This window comes from Pseudophryne corroboree, chromosome 4 (assembly GCF_028390025.1).
Source record: "Pseudophryne corroboree isolate aPseCor3 chromosome 4, aPseCor3.hap2, whole genome shotgun sequence".
NCBI lineage: Eukaryota > Metazoa > Chordata > Amphibia > Anura > Myobatrachidae > Pseudophryne > Pseudophryne corroboree.
Genome location: NC_086447.1, coordinates 559699188 through 559713071, shown reverse-complemented (window position 1 = coordinate 559713071; position 13884 = coordinate 559699188). Strand labels below are relative to the sequence as shown.

The 13884-nt window shown below is 44.1% G+C and overlaps 1 protein-coding gene across 1 annotated transcript in view; it reads right to left on the bottom strand.

Annotated features, from left to right (window-relative positions):
- Positions 1–9946: 9946 nt before the first annotated feature.
- Positions 9947–13884, bottom strand: part of LOC134909954 (interleukin-20 receptor subunit alpha-like) — a 100651-nt gene continuing 96713 nt past the window's right edge. The window contains exons 9-10 of the mRNA XM_063917411.1: positions 11731–11867; positions 9947–11067 (exon numbers count right to left, since the gene is read on the bottom strand). Coding sequence (XP_063773481.1) covers positions 10264–11067; positions 11731–11867 — 941 coding nt within the window. The 3' untranslated portion in view covers positions 9947–10263. The remainder of the gene's footprint in view (positions 11068–11730; positions 11868–13884) is intronic.

The window sequence follows — 13884 nt, the reverse complement described above, 5'->3', positions numbered from 1 at the left end:
GCATGCTCTTCACGTCCAGTGTTGGGAAGGTCAGGCATCGCAACCGACACAATTGGACTCTCCTTGTGGATTTGGGATTTCAAAGAACGCACAGTTCTTTGCGGTGCTTTTGCCAGCTTGAGTCTTTTCATTTTTCTAGCGAGAGGCTGAGTGCTTCCATCCTCATGTGAAGCTGAACCACTAGCCATGAACATAGGCCAGGGCCTCAGCCGTTCCTTGCCACTCCGTGTGGTAAATGGCATATTGGCAAGTTTACGCTTCTCCTCCGACAATTTTATTTTAGGTTTTGGAGTCCTTTTTTTACTGATATTTGGTGTTTTGGTTTTGACATGCTCTGTACTATGCCATTGGGCATCGGCCTTGGCAGACGACGTTGCTGGCATTTCATCGTCTCGGCCATGACTAGTGGCAGCAGCTTCAGCACGAGGTGGAAGTGGATCTTGATCTTTCCCTAATTTTGGAACCTCAACATTTTTGTTCTCCATATTTTAATAGGCACAACTAAAAGGCACCTCAGGTAAACAATGGAGATGGATGGATTGGATACTAGTATACAATTATGGACGGGCTGCCGAGTGCCGACACAGAGGTAGCCACAGCCGTGAACTACCGCACTGTACTGTGTCTGCTGCTAATATATAGACTGGTTGATAAAGAGATAGTATACTCGTAACTAGTATGTATGTATAAAGAAAGAAAAAAAAACCACGGTTAGGTGGTATATACAATTATGGACGGGCTGCCGAGTGCCGACACAGAGGTAGCCACAGCCGTGAACTACCGCACTGTACTGTGTCTGCTGCTAATATATAGACTGGTTGATAAAGAGATAGTATACTCGTAACTAGTATGTATGTATAAAGAAAGAAAGAAAAACCACGGTTAGGTGGTATATACAATTATGGACGGGCTGCCGAGTGCCGACACAGAGGTAGCCACAGCCGTGAACTACCGCACTGTACTGTGTCTGCTGCTAATATATAGACTGGTTGATAAAGAGATAGTATACTCGTAACTAGTATGTATGTATAAAGAAAGAAAAAAAAACCACGGTTAGGTGGTATATACAATTATGGACGGGCTGCCGAGTGCCGACACAGAGGTAGCCACAGCCGTGAACTACCGCACTGTACTGTGTCTGCTGCTAATATATAGACTGGTTGATAAAGAGATAGTATACTCGTAACTAGTATGTATGTATAAAGAAAGAAAAAAAAACCACGGTTAGGTGGTATATACAATTATGGACGGGCTGCCGAGTGCCGACACAGAGGTAGCCACAGCCGTGAACTACCGCACTGTACTGTGTCTGCTGCTAATATATAGACTGGTTGATAAAGAGATAGTATACTCGTAACTAGTATGTATGTATAAAGAAAGAAAAAAAAACCACGGTTAGGTCACTGGTATATACAATTATGGACGGGCTGCCGAGTGCCGACACAGAGGTAGCCACAGCCGTGAACTACCGCACTGTACTGTGTCTGCTGCTAATATATAGACTGGTTGATAAAGAGATAGTATACTCGTAACTAGTATGTATGTATAAAGAAAGAAAAAAAAACCACGGTTAGGTGGTATATACAATTATGGACGGGCTGCCGAGTGCCGACACAGAGGTAGCCACAGCCGTGAACTACCGCACTGTACTGTGTCTGCTGCTAATATATAGACTGGTTGATAAAGAGATCGTATACTCGTAACTAGTATGTATGTATAAAGAAAGAAAAAAAAACCACGGTTAGGTGGTATATACAATTATGGACGGGCTGCCGAGTGCCGACACAGAGGTAGCCACAGCCGTGAACTACCGCACTGTACTGTGTCTGCTGCTAATATATAGACTGGTTGATAAAGAGATAGTATACTCGTAACTAGTATGTATGTATAAAGAAAGAAAAAAAAAACACGGTTAGGTGGTATATACAATTATGGACGGGCTGCCGAGTGCCGACACAGAGGTAGCCACAGCCGTGAACTACCGCACTGTACTGTGTCTGCTGCTAATATATAGACTGGTTGATAAAGAGATAGTATACTCGTAACTAGTATGTATGTATAAAGAAAGAAAAAAAAACCACGGTTAGGTCACTGGTATATACAATTATGGACGGGCTGCCGAGTGCCGACACAGAGGTAGCCACAGCCGTGAACTACCGCACTGTACTGTGTCTGCTGCTAATATAGACTGGTTGATAAAGAGATAGTATACTACTAATATTATATATACTGGTGGTCAGGTCACTGGTCACTAGTCACACTGGCAGTGGCACTCCTGCAGCAAAAGTGTGCACTGTTTAATTTTAATATAATATTATGTACTCCTGGCTCCTGCTATAACCTATAACTGGCACTGCAGTAGTGCTCCCCAGTCTCCCCCACAATTATAAGCTGTGTGAGCTGAGCAGTCAGACAGATATATAATATATATAGATGATGCAGCACACTGGCCTGAGCCTGAGCAGTGCACACAGATATGGTATGTGACTGAGTCACTGTGTGCTGTGTATCGCTTTTTTCAGGCAGAGAACGGATTATAAATAAAAGTGGTGGTCACTGGTCACTATCAGCAAAACTCTGCACTGTACACTACTGAGTACTCCTAATGCTCCCCAAAATTAGTAAATCAAGTGTCTAAACGGAGAGGACGCCAGCCACGTCCTCTCCCTATCAATCTCAATGCACGTGTGAAAATGGCGGCGACGCGCGGCTCCTTATATAGAATCCGAGTCTCGCGATAGAATCCGAGCCTCGCGAGAATCCGACAGCGTCATGATGACGTTCGGGCGCGCTCGGGTTAACCGAGCAAGGCGGGAAGATCCGAGTCGCTCGGACCCGTGAAAAAAAACATGAAGTTCTGGCGGGTTCGGATTCAGAGAAACCGAACCCGCTCATCTCTAAGTATAACACCAGCATGTGTGTGTATACTTTTTAGGATATTTTTCAGCCTCCTATCAGCTGGCTCCTTAAGTACGGCCCTATCCGTAGATGGTACCGCCACTTGTTCTGATAAGCGTGTGAGCGCCTTATCCACCCTGAGGGGTGTTTCCCACCGCGCCTTAACTTCTGGCGGGAAAGGGTATACCGCCAATAATTTTCTATCGGGGGAAACCCACGCATCATCACACACTTCATTTAATTTATCTGATTCAGGAAAAACTACAGGTAGTTTTTTCACCTCACACATAATACCCTTTTTTGTGGTACTTGGAGTATCAGAAATATGTAACACCTCCTTCATTGCCCTTAACGTGTGGCCCTAAAAGAAAATACGTTTGTTTCTTCACCGTCGACACTGAAATCAGTGTCCGTGTCTGGGTCTGTGTCGACCGACTGAGGTAAATGGGCATTTTACAGCCCCTGACGGTGTTTGAGACGCCTGGACAGATACTAATTTGTTCGCCGGCCCTCTCATGTCGTCAACCGGCTTGCAGCGTGTTGACATTGTCACGTAATTTCCATAAATAAGCCATCCATTCCGGTGTCGACTCCCTAGAGAGTGACATCACCATTACAGGCAATTTGCTCCGCCTCCTCACCAATATTTTCCTCATACATGTCGACACACACGTACCGACATACAGCACACACATAGGGAATGCTCTGATAGAGGACAGGACCCACTAGCCCTTTGGGGAGACAGAGGGAGAGTTTGCCAGCACACACCAAAACGCTATAATTATCCAGGGACAACCTTTATATAAGTGTTCCTTTTATAGCATTTTAATATATATACATATCGCCAAATCAGTGCCCCCCCTCTCTGTTTTAACCCTGTTTCTGTAGTGCAGTGCAGGGGAGATCATGGGAGCCTTCCCACCAGCCTTTCTGTGAGGGAAAATGGCGCTGTGTGCTGAGGAGAATAGGCCCCGCCCCCTTTTCGGCTGGCTTCTTCTCCGGAGTTTTAGATATCTGGCAGGGGTTAAATACATCCATATAGCCTCAAGGGCTATATGTGATGTATTTTTCGCCATACAGGTATTATACATTGCTGCCCAGGGCGCCCCCCCCCAGCGCCCTGCACCCTCCGTGACCGCTGTGTGAAGTGTGCTGACAACAATGGCGCACAGCTGCAGTGCTGTGCGCTACCTGATGAAGACTGAGAGTCTTCTGCCGCCTGGTTCCGGACCTCTTCATCTTCAGCATCTGCAAGGGGGGTCGGCGGCGCGGCTCCGGGACGAACCCCAGGGCGAGCCCTGTGTTCCGACTCCCTCTGGAGCTATGTCCAGTAGCCTAAGAATCCAATCCATCCTGCACGCAGGTGAGTTGAAAATCTCTCCCCTAAGTCCCTCGATGCAGTGAGCCTGTTGCCAGCAGGACTCACTGAAAATAAAGAACCTAAAAACTTTTTCTAAGCAACTCTTTAAGAGAGCCACCTAGATTGCACCCTTCTCGGCCGGGCACAAAAACCTAACTGAGGCTTGGAGGAGGGTCATAGGGGGAGGAGCCAGTACACACCATGTGATCCTAAAAGCTTGCTTTTGTGCCCTGTCTCCTGCGGAGCCGCTATTCCCCATGGTCCTGACGGAGTCCCCAGCATCCACTAGGACGTTAGAGAAACTACTGGTAGTTTTCTCTCACCAAACATAATACCCTTTTATGTGGTACCTGGGGTATTATCATAAATGTGTAATACATTTTTCATTGCCTCAATCATGTAACGGGTGGACCTATTTGGAGGGTACACTAGTCTCATCGTCGTCGACACTGGAGTCGGTATCCGTGTCGACATCTGTTTCTGCCATCTGAGGTAGCGGGCGTTTTTAGAGCTCCCCATGACATTTGAGACGCTGGAACAGGCACAAGCTGAGTAGCCGGCTGTTCTGTGTCGTCGACCTTTTGTGTAAGGAGTTGACACTTTCACGTAATCCTTCCATAAGTCCAACCACACCGGTGTCGATCCCGCAGGGGGTGACATCACATTTACAGGCATTCGCTCCGCCTCCACATCATTATCCTCCTCATACATGTCGACACAGCCGTACCGACACACAGCACACACACAGGGAATGCTCTGACAGAGGACAGGACCCCACAAAGCCCTTTGGGGAGACAGAGGGAGAGTATGCCAGCACACACCAGGGCGCTATATATCACAGGGATATCACATATAAAGAGTGTTTTCCCTTATAGCTGCCTATATATATTGTATACTGCGCCTAAATTGTGCCCCCCCTCTCTTTTTAACCCTTTCTGTAGTGTATTGACTGCAGGGGAGAGCCAGGGAGCTTCCCTCCAACGGAGCTGTGAGGGAAAAATGGCGCCAGTGTGCTGAAGGAGATAGCTCCGCCCCCTTTTCGCAGACTTTCTCCCGCATTTTTATGGATTCTGGCAGGGGTTAAAAAGCACCTATATAGCCTCTGGGGCTATATATGGTGCCAGTTTGCCAGCCAAGGTGTCAGTATTGCTGCTCAGGGCGCCCCCCCCCCCCCAGCGCCCTGCACCCATCAGCGACCGCAGTGTGTGGTGTGCATGAGGAGCAATGGCGCACAGCTGCAGTGCTGTGCGCTACCTTGGAGAAGACAGAAGTCTTCAGCCGCCGATTTTCCGGACCACCTTCTTGCTTCTGGCTCTGTAAGGGGGACGGCGGCGCGGCTCCGGACGACGAGGTCGGGTCCTGTGTTCGATCCCTCTGGAGCTAATGGTGTCCAGTAGCCTAAGAAGCCCAAGCTACCACCACTTAGGTAGGTTCACTTCTTCTCCCCTTAGTCCCTCGGTGCAGTGAGCCTGTTGCCAGCAGGTCTCACTGAAAATAAAAAACCTAACAAACACTTTCTTTCTAGGAGCTCAGGAGAGCCCCTAGTGTGCATCCAGCTCAGCCGGGCACAGAAATCTAACTGAGGCTTGGAGGAGGGTCATAGGGGGAGGAGCCAGTGCACACCAGATAGTCCTAAATCTTTCTTTATAGTGCCCAGTCTCCTGCGGAGCCCGACTATTCCCCATGGTCCTTACGGAGTCCCCAGCATCCACTAGGACGTCAGAGAAATAGAAACTGGCTAATTTACTGTATAAAACTGTATTCTCTTGTATACCAGGTTATTTCAGCAGGGAGTCTGTGACAATCAATTAGAAGAATCAACAATTTTACTGAGGCTCCTACTATGGAGTGTGAGGATGTACAGTTTGCAATGCGGCTCCTGGATCTCACTAGAAATGGCTATTTTGCCTCAGGGCTGACGTAATCTGCTCACTGCTCCATAGACGCTCTCTTTGTCAGATGCTGGACTCTGATGAGGTGCCTCTTCCACCTCACTGGTCACCAGCTGATTTACTGAAGGTGGGGCCACTTTTGTGCCCATCAGATTAGGCTCTTCCTTTGGTCCCCAGGGACACCACCAAATCGGGTTAAGTACACCTCAGCCCCTTCTGCTGCAAGGAGCTGTTCCACTCTGCCTATCCTCCTAAGATGGCTGCCGCCCAACTACCAACAGGCTCGGCATACGGCTGTTAACTGTCCCAGCATATGCCAGCTACAAGCACAGAAAGGGGGATATTCAATTGTTGATGTCGGTCTTTTCCTAATAGACAGAAAAAAAACATACACCCAACCAACACCCCAAACATCCGAATTCCCAAAAAAATGTTCTTAACCCTTTCCCTTCTGAAGTTTCAAAGCATTTAGCCAGGCTGAATTTTGTAGAGTGGGAAAAAGGGCAGAGAAATAAGATAAATGACCGTGGCAACCCTGATGGGGTGTCACATTTATAGTGCACAACACGCGCCCCACCAGGCTGTCAGTCAGCATGACTGCCCTCCCCTGGGCCAGAGGCAAAACTAGCAGCCCACTGCTATTAAGGGCCCCATAACTGGTGGTTATATAATGAGTCAAACTGACTTATTAGTATGCCACCACACCACCGTCCCATGCGCCGTGACAAAGAGGACGTGGTCTGGCCAGAGGAAGAGGGGGGAGTGATGGCAGGGAGGCCTCCCCTCGTCTCTCCCCAGCTCCTCCTCTCTGCCTCCTGAGTTGCTAGAACTTGCTGGGTGCTGATTAGGAGGTGGTGGAGGTAGTGCTGCCCGGGTGATGGCACAATCTTGGCATGGTGGATAGGAGCCACCCTACCCGTCTGCAATTCCTGTGCCATTCTCCAAGACTGAGCCAGCCAAACCAGTCATGCTGCTCTGTTGTGGATTCAGCACCCAGACCCAACAGTAAGTAAACCTATGTCTCTGCCTGCAGCCACCTTATAGCTGTCATATACTGCCTACCAAGTCACCCACTGTGTATCTTTGTCACTCCCTGCCTATTCCCATCACCCACTGCTTCTACCTGCCACGCACTGCCTCTCTCTCACCCACTGCCACCCCCTGCCGCACACTGCCTCTACCTGTCACTCTCTGCCTTTTCCTGTCACTCTCTTCTTCTCCGTAACCCTCTGCCTCTCCCCATGAGTGGGGGACCAAAGCATAATTTTGCACCTGAACCCACCACTTACAAGTTCTACCACTTCCCTGGGCAGCTATGAAAGATCAGCCCAGGTCCGCCTCCTGCATTCTTATTCGTGAGCTAGGCTTAATTCTTGTTTTTGGCTGTCACCCTCAGACAGTCTTTACTCAGTCTCTACAACTGTCTATATAGATGTGGCCTCAATATGCCACGCAGTGGGAGATGCCTGGCGTGAGTAAGCTGACAGGTCCCATGCAACTCTGATAGTGTTGGGTGTCTTTTTTTGCTGACAGTGCATCTTATTTGCATCTCTATGTGAATAGGACACACAAGCAGACTCTGCGGATTAAAATGATAGGTGGCATACCTATATTCTCTGTGAGTCTGCGGCTTCTAGGAAAACCATGGTCACACACAGAATATAGGCATGCCACATATCATTTAAATCAGCATAAGCTGCTTGCATGTCCTATATAAAAAAATAAAAATTATTTTTGCGCTATGAAAAAAAGCAGCTCACATTAGCAGTAATAATAACAATATAAAAATTGAGCGCTAAATGTACTGTAGCACCTATGAAGAAAAATTGTTAAAACCTCATTTTGTTTACATTTTAGGGCTTTTTGTGGAAGTCCGAGTTCATCACATCCTAACTGTCCTTACCTACCAGTTACCAAGGGATTCCTCAATCTCAATGCAGGAATGGCTGTCTGCGTCCTCTCAGTGTTGCTTGCGCTGCACTGCCGCTGCATCCAGCGGGCGAGCGGGAGAGCCGGGAGGTTGACGTCACTCGGCAGCGCCGGGTCTGCCGTGCTGCAGCATCTGAGTGTCCTCGTTATTTTACTTATCCACCAACACGTTTCGTGCTGAAGCACTTTTTCAAGGTTGACTGAGTTGGCATTTAGCAGATATTTATATCTAAAACTTTATTGTCCCAATACGGAAAAACGGAAGTTCCAGTCTGGAAGTAAGGCTAAAATAGCAGGAACCACATGTTTGATAAAAACGGTTTTCTTTAATAAAAATTCAACAACAGGTGCCACTATACAATATGGAGAGCAATTATGTATAAAGTATGTGATATGAGTATGAAAAAATGCTTATTTATAAAAATACATTTAATTAAATGTCAATATTGTGTCCCAGAGGTTGTAATGTTTTAAATTCGAAGATCCATTTGCTTTCGTTTTTCTTCAGTTCTGATACTAGATCTCCTCCTCGCCAGTTACTTCTATTTTTCTGTATAGGTAGAAATGTTAATCCTGATGGATCTTTATTGTGACTTTCCAAAAAATGGTTAGACAAACTGTGTGTATTCAGTCCTCTTTTTACATTATAAACAGGTTCAGCAAACCTAGTTTGGGCCTTTCTTTTCGTTTGGCCGATATATTGAAGTCCACATGGACAGGTTGCTAGATATATTACCCCTTCTGTGTCACATGTGAGATGATCTTGAATAGCATATTCTTTTCTAGTTATATATGATTTGAAACTAGTGATTGCTTTTGTAGATTTATCCTTTTCGTTTCTGCACGCCTTACAATTTAAACATTTTTAATATCCTTTTATATTTCTTGAGGTATGGTGTTCTTCCTCTTTCAAGAAACTAGAAACTAAAACTTGTTTAATATTTTTCGCTTTCTGATATATGATTTGTGGTGTTTCTGAAATGAATGGTCGTAATGTTTCGGCCAACAAAAGGACATGCCAATGTTTTTCCATCATATTTTTAATCACAGAGGTATTGCTGTTGAATTGTTATTTTTTTCTTTGTATTATAGCATGTTTCCTTTCCATGTTCTCTATCGATGTTAATTGTAACTCTAAGTTTTCTTTTTGGTACCCTTTTTCTATGAAGTTTGTCATCATCTCTTTACTCTGGATCTTGAAATTGTTTGAATCAGTACAATTGTGTTTGATATGTTGAAAGTGACCTCATGGAATGTTGGAAATCCAATTTCTATGATGGTAACTGGAGGTCAAAAGGGCATTGTTGCCATTAACCTGTTTGATATGTGTTTTTGTTTGCATTTGGTCGTTTTCAATGTACATTACTAAATCCAAAAAGATAATTGATTCCTTGCTTGCATGTCCTATTTGCATCACTTTGGGAATAGCACACATTTTAATAGTAAACATTACATGTAAAGATGATCAGCGCTACAAAGTCACACCACTGCATCCTATGATTAGAAGGGCTGTTTAACGTGCAGGAAGGCTAGATGTAAGTGGACACATCTGTACATTTAATTGGATCTATTCCAGAAACAAAGTTAGAATAGTGGAAGCCAGGGCTGCACCTCTATTTGGTGGGGTTCGGTATATAATGTCAATGCTAATCATGCTGAAAATAATGTAGCTATGTTCATCATGTTGACAGTCAGTACGTCGACACTCTAACCTGAATGGTAATGTTGACATTTTCACTATGCTGACATTTTGACAATGTCAAGAATGATGTTGACACTTTAGCCACGTCGATAACATAACTGTCAACATTCTGGTGCCAATATTCTGAATATCGACATAGCGAGCGTCGACAGGCTGACTGCGGGCTATTTTGCATACATAGTCTTTATTCACCCAGCTAAAATGTCACCAATGTTCCACCACAACCATTTATAACGTATATGCAACCTAAAGGGGAAAGAAAGTCTGAACATAACTAGATCTAAGTTAGAAGGTTAGAAAAGATTTACAGGCACTATAAAATACTTAAAAAATTGCATAAACAAAATAATTTTTAATTCAGTAATATATCAGCATTCCCTTATTTCTTTCTCAAAGTTAGAAGGTTGCATACATAGCTATGCAGGACACAGCCAGGACTCATTACACCTAGCTAACAGTGTACTTAACGTCTACTAGTTTGCCTAGTCCTCCATTTGTATGCTCAGCTCCCAGCGTTCTGTCAGCTGCACTAACTCATCATTCTCTGGGGGTGCCTCCGGTTGGGGTGGTATGCAGAGTTGCGACAAAAGTCCTTCTTTTGCTTCCAGGCATTGTTTTGTGGAGAATTCCTCCTGTACATGGTTACACAAGTTTGGGATACGGAGGTGAGGATTCTTTGGACTCCAATCTAAAAACAGGGTTCCAGATTCACAGAGACCGGTATCATTTATTACATTTGCATTTTCCCAAGTGTGGTCTATTAAACATTCTTCTTCAAAATGGTCATCATTTAATGAGTCTAATTTGGTACAATTATCATTCTTTGGGAGGTAGGCAGACAAAGTTCTATCTGACATATTTTGAATAACTTTCAAATCATCTTTTTCTTGCAGAGGAGCAGTGTCAGACTTGCATTTAATTTGTCCATACAGATCTTGCTCCCCAAGTACAGGATCTAATGGTGCTGACACAGGTCTAGCTTGTTCTCTAACAAAATAATGAGGCATATCATATGGTGAGGGTGACAGCTGTGGCCTACATGGCCTATCATCTGGGACTGGTTCAGAAAGACTGACATAACCATGATCATCTTCTAGAACTCCTGAGTCATGACTGATATTGTCTCCACCATCAGTGAGGTACGTCTCACTCTTTGTCTGGATTTGCTCTTCGCCAGACATGTCTTTTTGCACGTTTTTAATGCCAGAACCAATGGTAATAAGATTTATGGTCACGGTGTGCCCTTCAACCAAAACTGTGTTGTTGTTACTGCTGGCGGTTATGTTCTGAAATAATAAAAAATGTAATTTGTTACATAACTGAGATGAAAAAATATGGATATTGTGGGATTCCCAGAAACCTTTAAAGACAGTCAATCGATAACACATGACAACATTATCCCAGTATATATTATATATATATATATATATATATATATATATATATATATATGTGCCCACTCCAGTGACCTAAGTAATGCCAAAACTACAGTATAGGGAGCAACCCCCCACCCCACCCCCAATCTAGCTACATATGTCCAAACACAGCAATACATAACAACCGTCCCTCTCTGCTGTCATAGTTCTGTAAAGTCTCACATCTTGGTCTTAAATAGTAAGTTTAACCGCTTCCTATCCTCCCCATAGCAGCTTTTCATCTGGTTGCATTGTACAGTATTTATTCAATAGGAGTGTCTGCCAGTCATTGTCAGCAATTAGGTATCATTTGTAACCAACATAAAAAATGCTTTGATTTCACTGAAATTCTAGCAAGAAAAAGCTTCTTGATCTTTACAGAACCTAGAACAGTGTTATCACGAACAGTGGAGTACTGTACTTTATAACATAAAATGCCAATGACATAAATGTAAGTTTACATCCACATTCAATAATTCACATTCAATAATAAGTAGTATTGCTGTGATATGCTTATAGAAATTTGAGACTTACCAGAATGTGTGGTTGACGCAGGTTGCTGACATGGATATATTTATGTACACCATATCCTGCTGCAAATAACATACAAGCGAAAAGTACCACAGACAGAATACCTACAATAACTTTAACAATTTCAATGGATCTCTGATCTGTAAAAAATAACAGCAATTTAAACCCTTCATTAATATGCTCTCATAATAGTCAACTATAGCAAGTAGATAATACATGCGCACTCCCGTGATTCGCCTATTCAATTGCAAAACTGGATTACCACGAAAATTGTTTCCAGCAGTGAAAAATGGGTAAATCTGCCTGTACCCCACAAAAAAGCTAGACTAACATTGGATAACAGTATAGAAGTTTATTATTGGTTATAATAAAAGTATTTCTGGTACTCAAATCGGGTCAAATGGCTGTTATATGCATTGTTAAAAAAATATTTTAAAAATGATAGAAAGCAACTTTTTTTTTAGCAAAATAAGTGCTAAAATTTAATTTGGGGTACATAAAAATGGGTATAAGTATATATTTGGATAATTTTAGCAGACTTTGAACCTGCCAGTCTAAAAATACTTGTCCAACTCGTAAAGTACCCCACTATACCTGACCAATACTTTCTAATCCACTTTCCATCATTTTGCACTTTTTCACCTCAAAAATAACATCATTATAGGCTAATTAAATGAGTCATTCAGGGATGTGTCCCAGGGTTCTGAACCAAATTCCGACATCTTTAGTTTAAAATAGAGATTTTTCCCTACTTTTCTCCTGCTTAGAGGATTGAATAGGCACTTTTCACTATAAAGTTCCAGTTTTTACTGCGAAAATAGCTTTTCGCAACTAATTGAATTCGGTCCAATATCCCTTCAAAATTTTGCAGTGTTACCTGGAAACCAGTTCCCATCTAAAAATACATACACTGTACCAGTGGCGCAACTAGGGTAGGGTGAGCAGGGCGCGGGCCCTGGGTGCAGTGGTAGGCCCAGCAGAGGGGGCACTGCTGGCCAAGGCATCATACCAGCACCGCCCACAACCGATCGCCCATGTAACACAGACCCGGCTGGACAGTGAAGGAAGAGGGGTAATATGGGATTTGTAGTTTATTTTTTATTGCGCAGAATCTGAGTGGTAAAACAAACTACAAATCCCATGATGCATTGCACTCTCTAAAGATGGCCACCACTGGAGCAGGACAACATGTGAGGTGTGTGTGTTTGTTTGTTTGTGTGTGTGTGTGTGTGTGTGTGTGTGTGTGTGTGTGTGTGTGTGTGTGTGTGTGTGTGTGTGTGTTGAATGCATGGGTCTTGCAATGTATGTGTGAGTGCTGCAAAAAATGGTGTAGAAGAATGAATCTGTAAGTATGTGACTGATTGCATGGATTGGAACGCATGCTTGTGTGTGCTTGCAGAAAAGATAAGTGTAAGTGTGGGTGCTAAATGCATACATGTGGCCCACACTTACTGTATACCTATTCATTCAGAACCCACGCATATACTGCAATACCCACATGTGGTACTGAATGTGCATGCATGCGTTACAGCAAAATGCATGTGTGGATGCTCAAATAAAAGTATCAGTGCTGAATGTACAGTATATACCAAAGAGATATGTGAGGCTGTAATTTATGTGTGTATAGTATGTCTATATGTTGGTCTATGTAGCTGTACCTGAATGTGCTGAATGGTGGGAGATGGTGTGCTAAGAGACGACGCAGGAGGGAGATGGTGTGCTGAGAGACAACACAGCGGTGAGATGGTACGACAGAGATGGAGCAGATTATGGTGCGGTTGAGAGATGCAGGGGGGAGATGGTGTGGTGAGAGACGATGCAGAGGGGAGATGATGGTGTGCTGAGACGCAGGGGTCAGAGAGTGACAGTGAAGGCACAAGTGTGGTTAAGCTGCTCTTATATGATGCTGACCTTGTTAATATTCCTACACAATCAGGCATCTTCCAGACAATGTGAAATCCTACATGAATAGTGAATACTGGCTGAAGATGTCATCTTCCCACGGTTGCTACATTTCTTCAGCGGTTCCCCATTGTGAGAAACAGTCATATAGGTAAGGTGCATATGGAATGCAAAGGAATGTTCTCAGAGTGACGAAAAATGGGTGGCGTGTCATGTTGACACACCACTTTTTCAGCGATCATGCCCCTTTCGCCA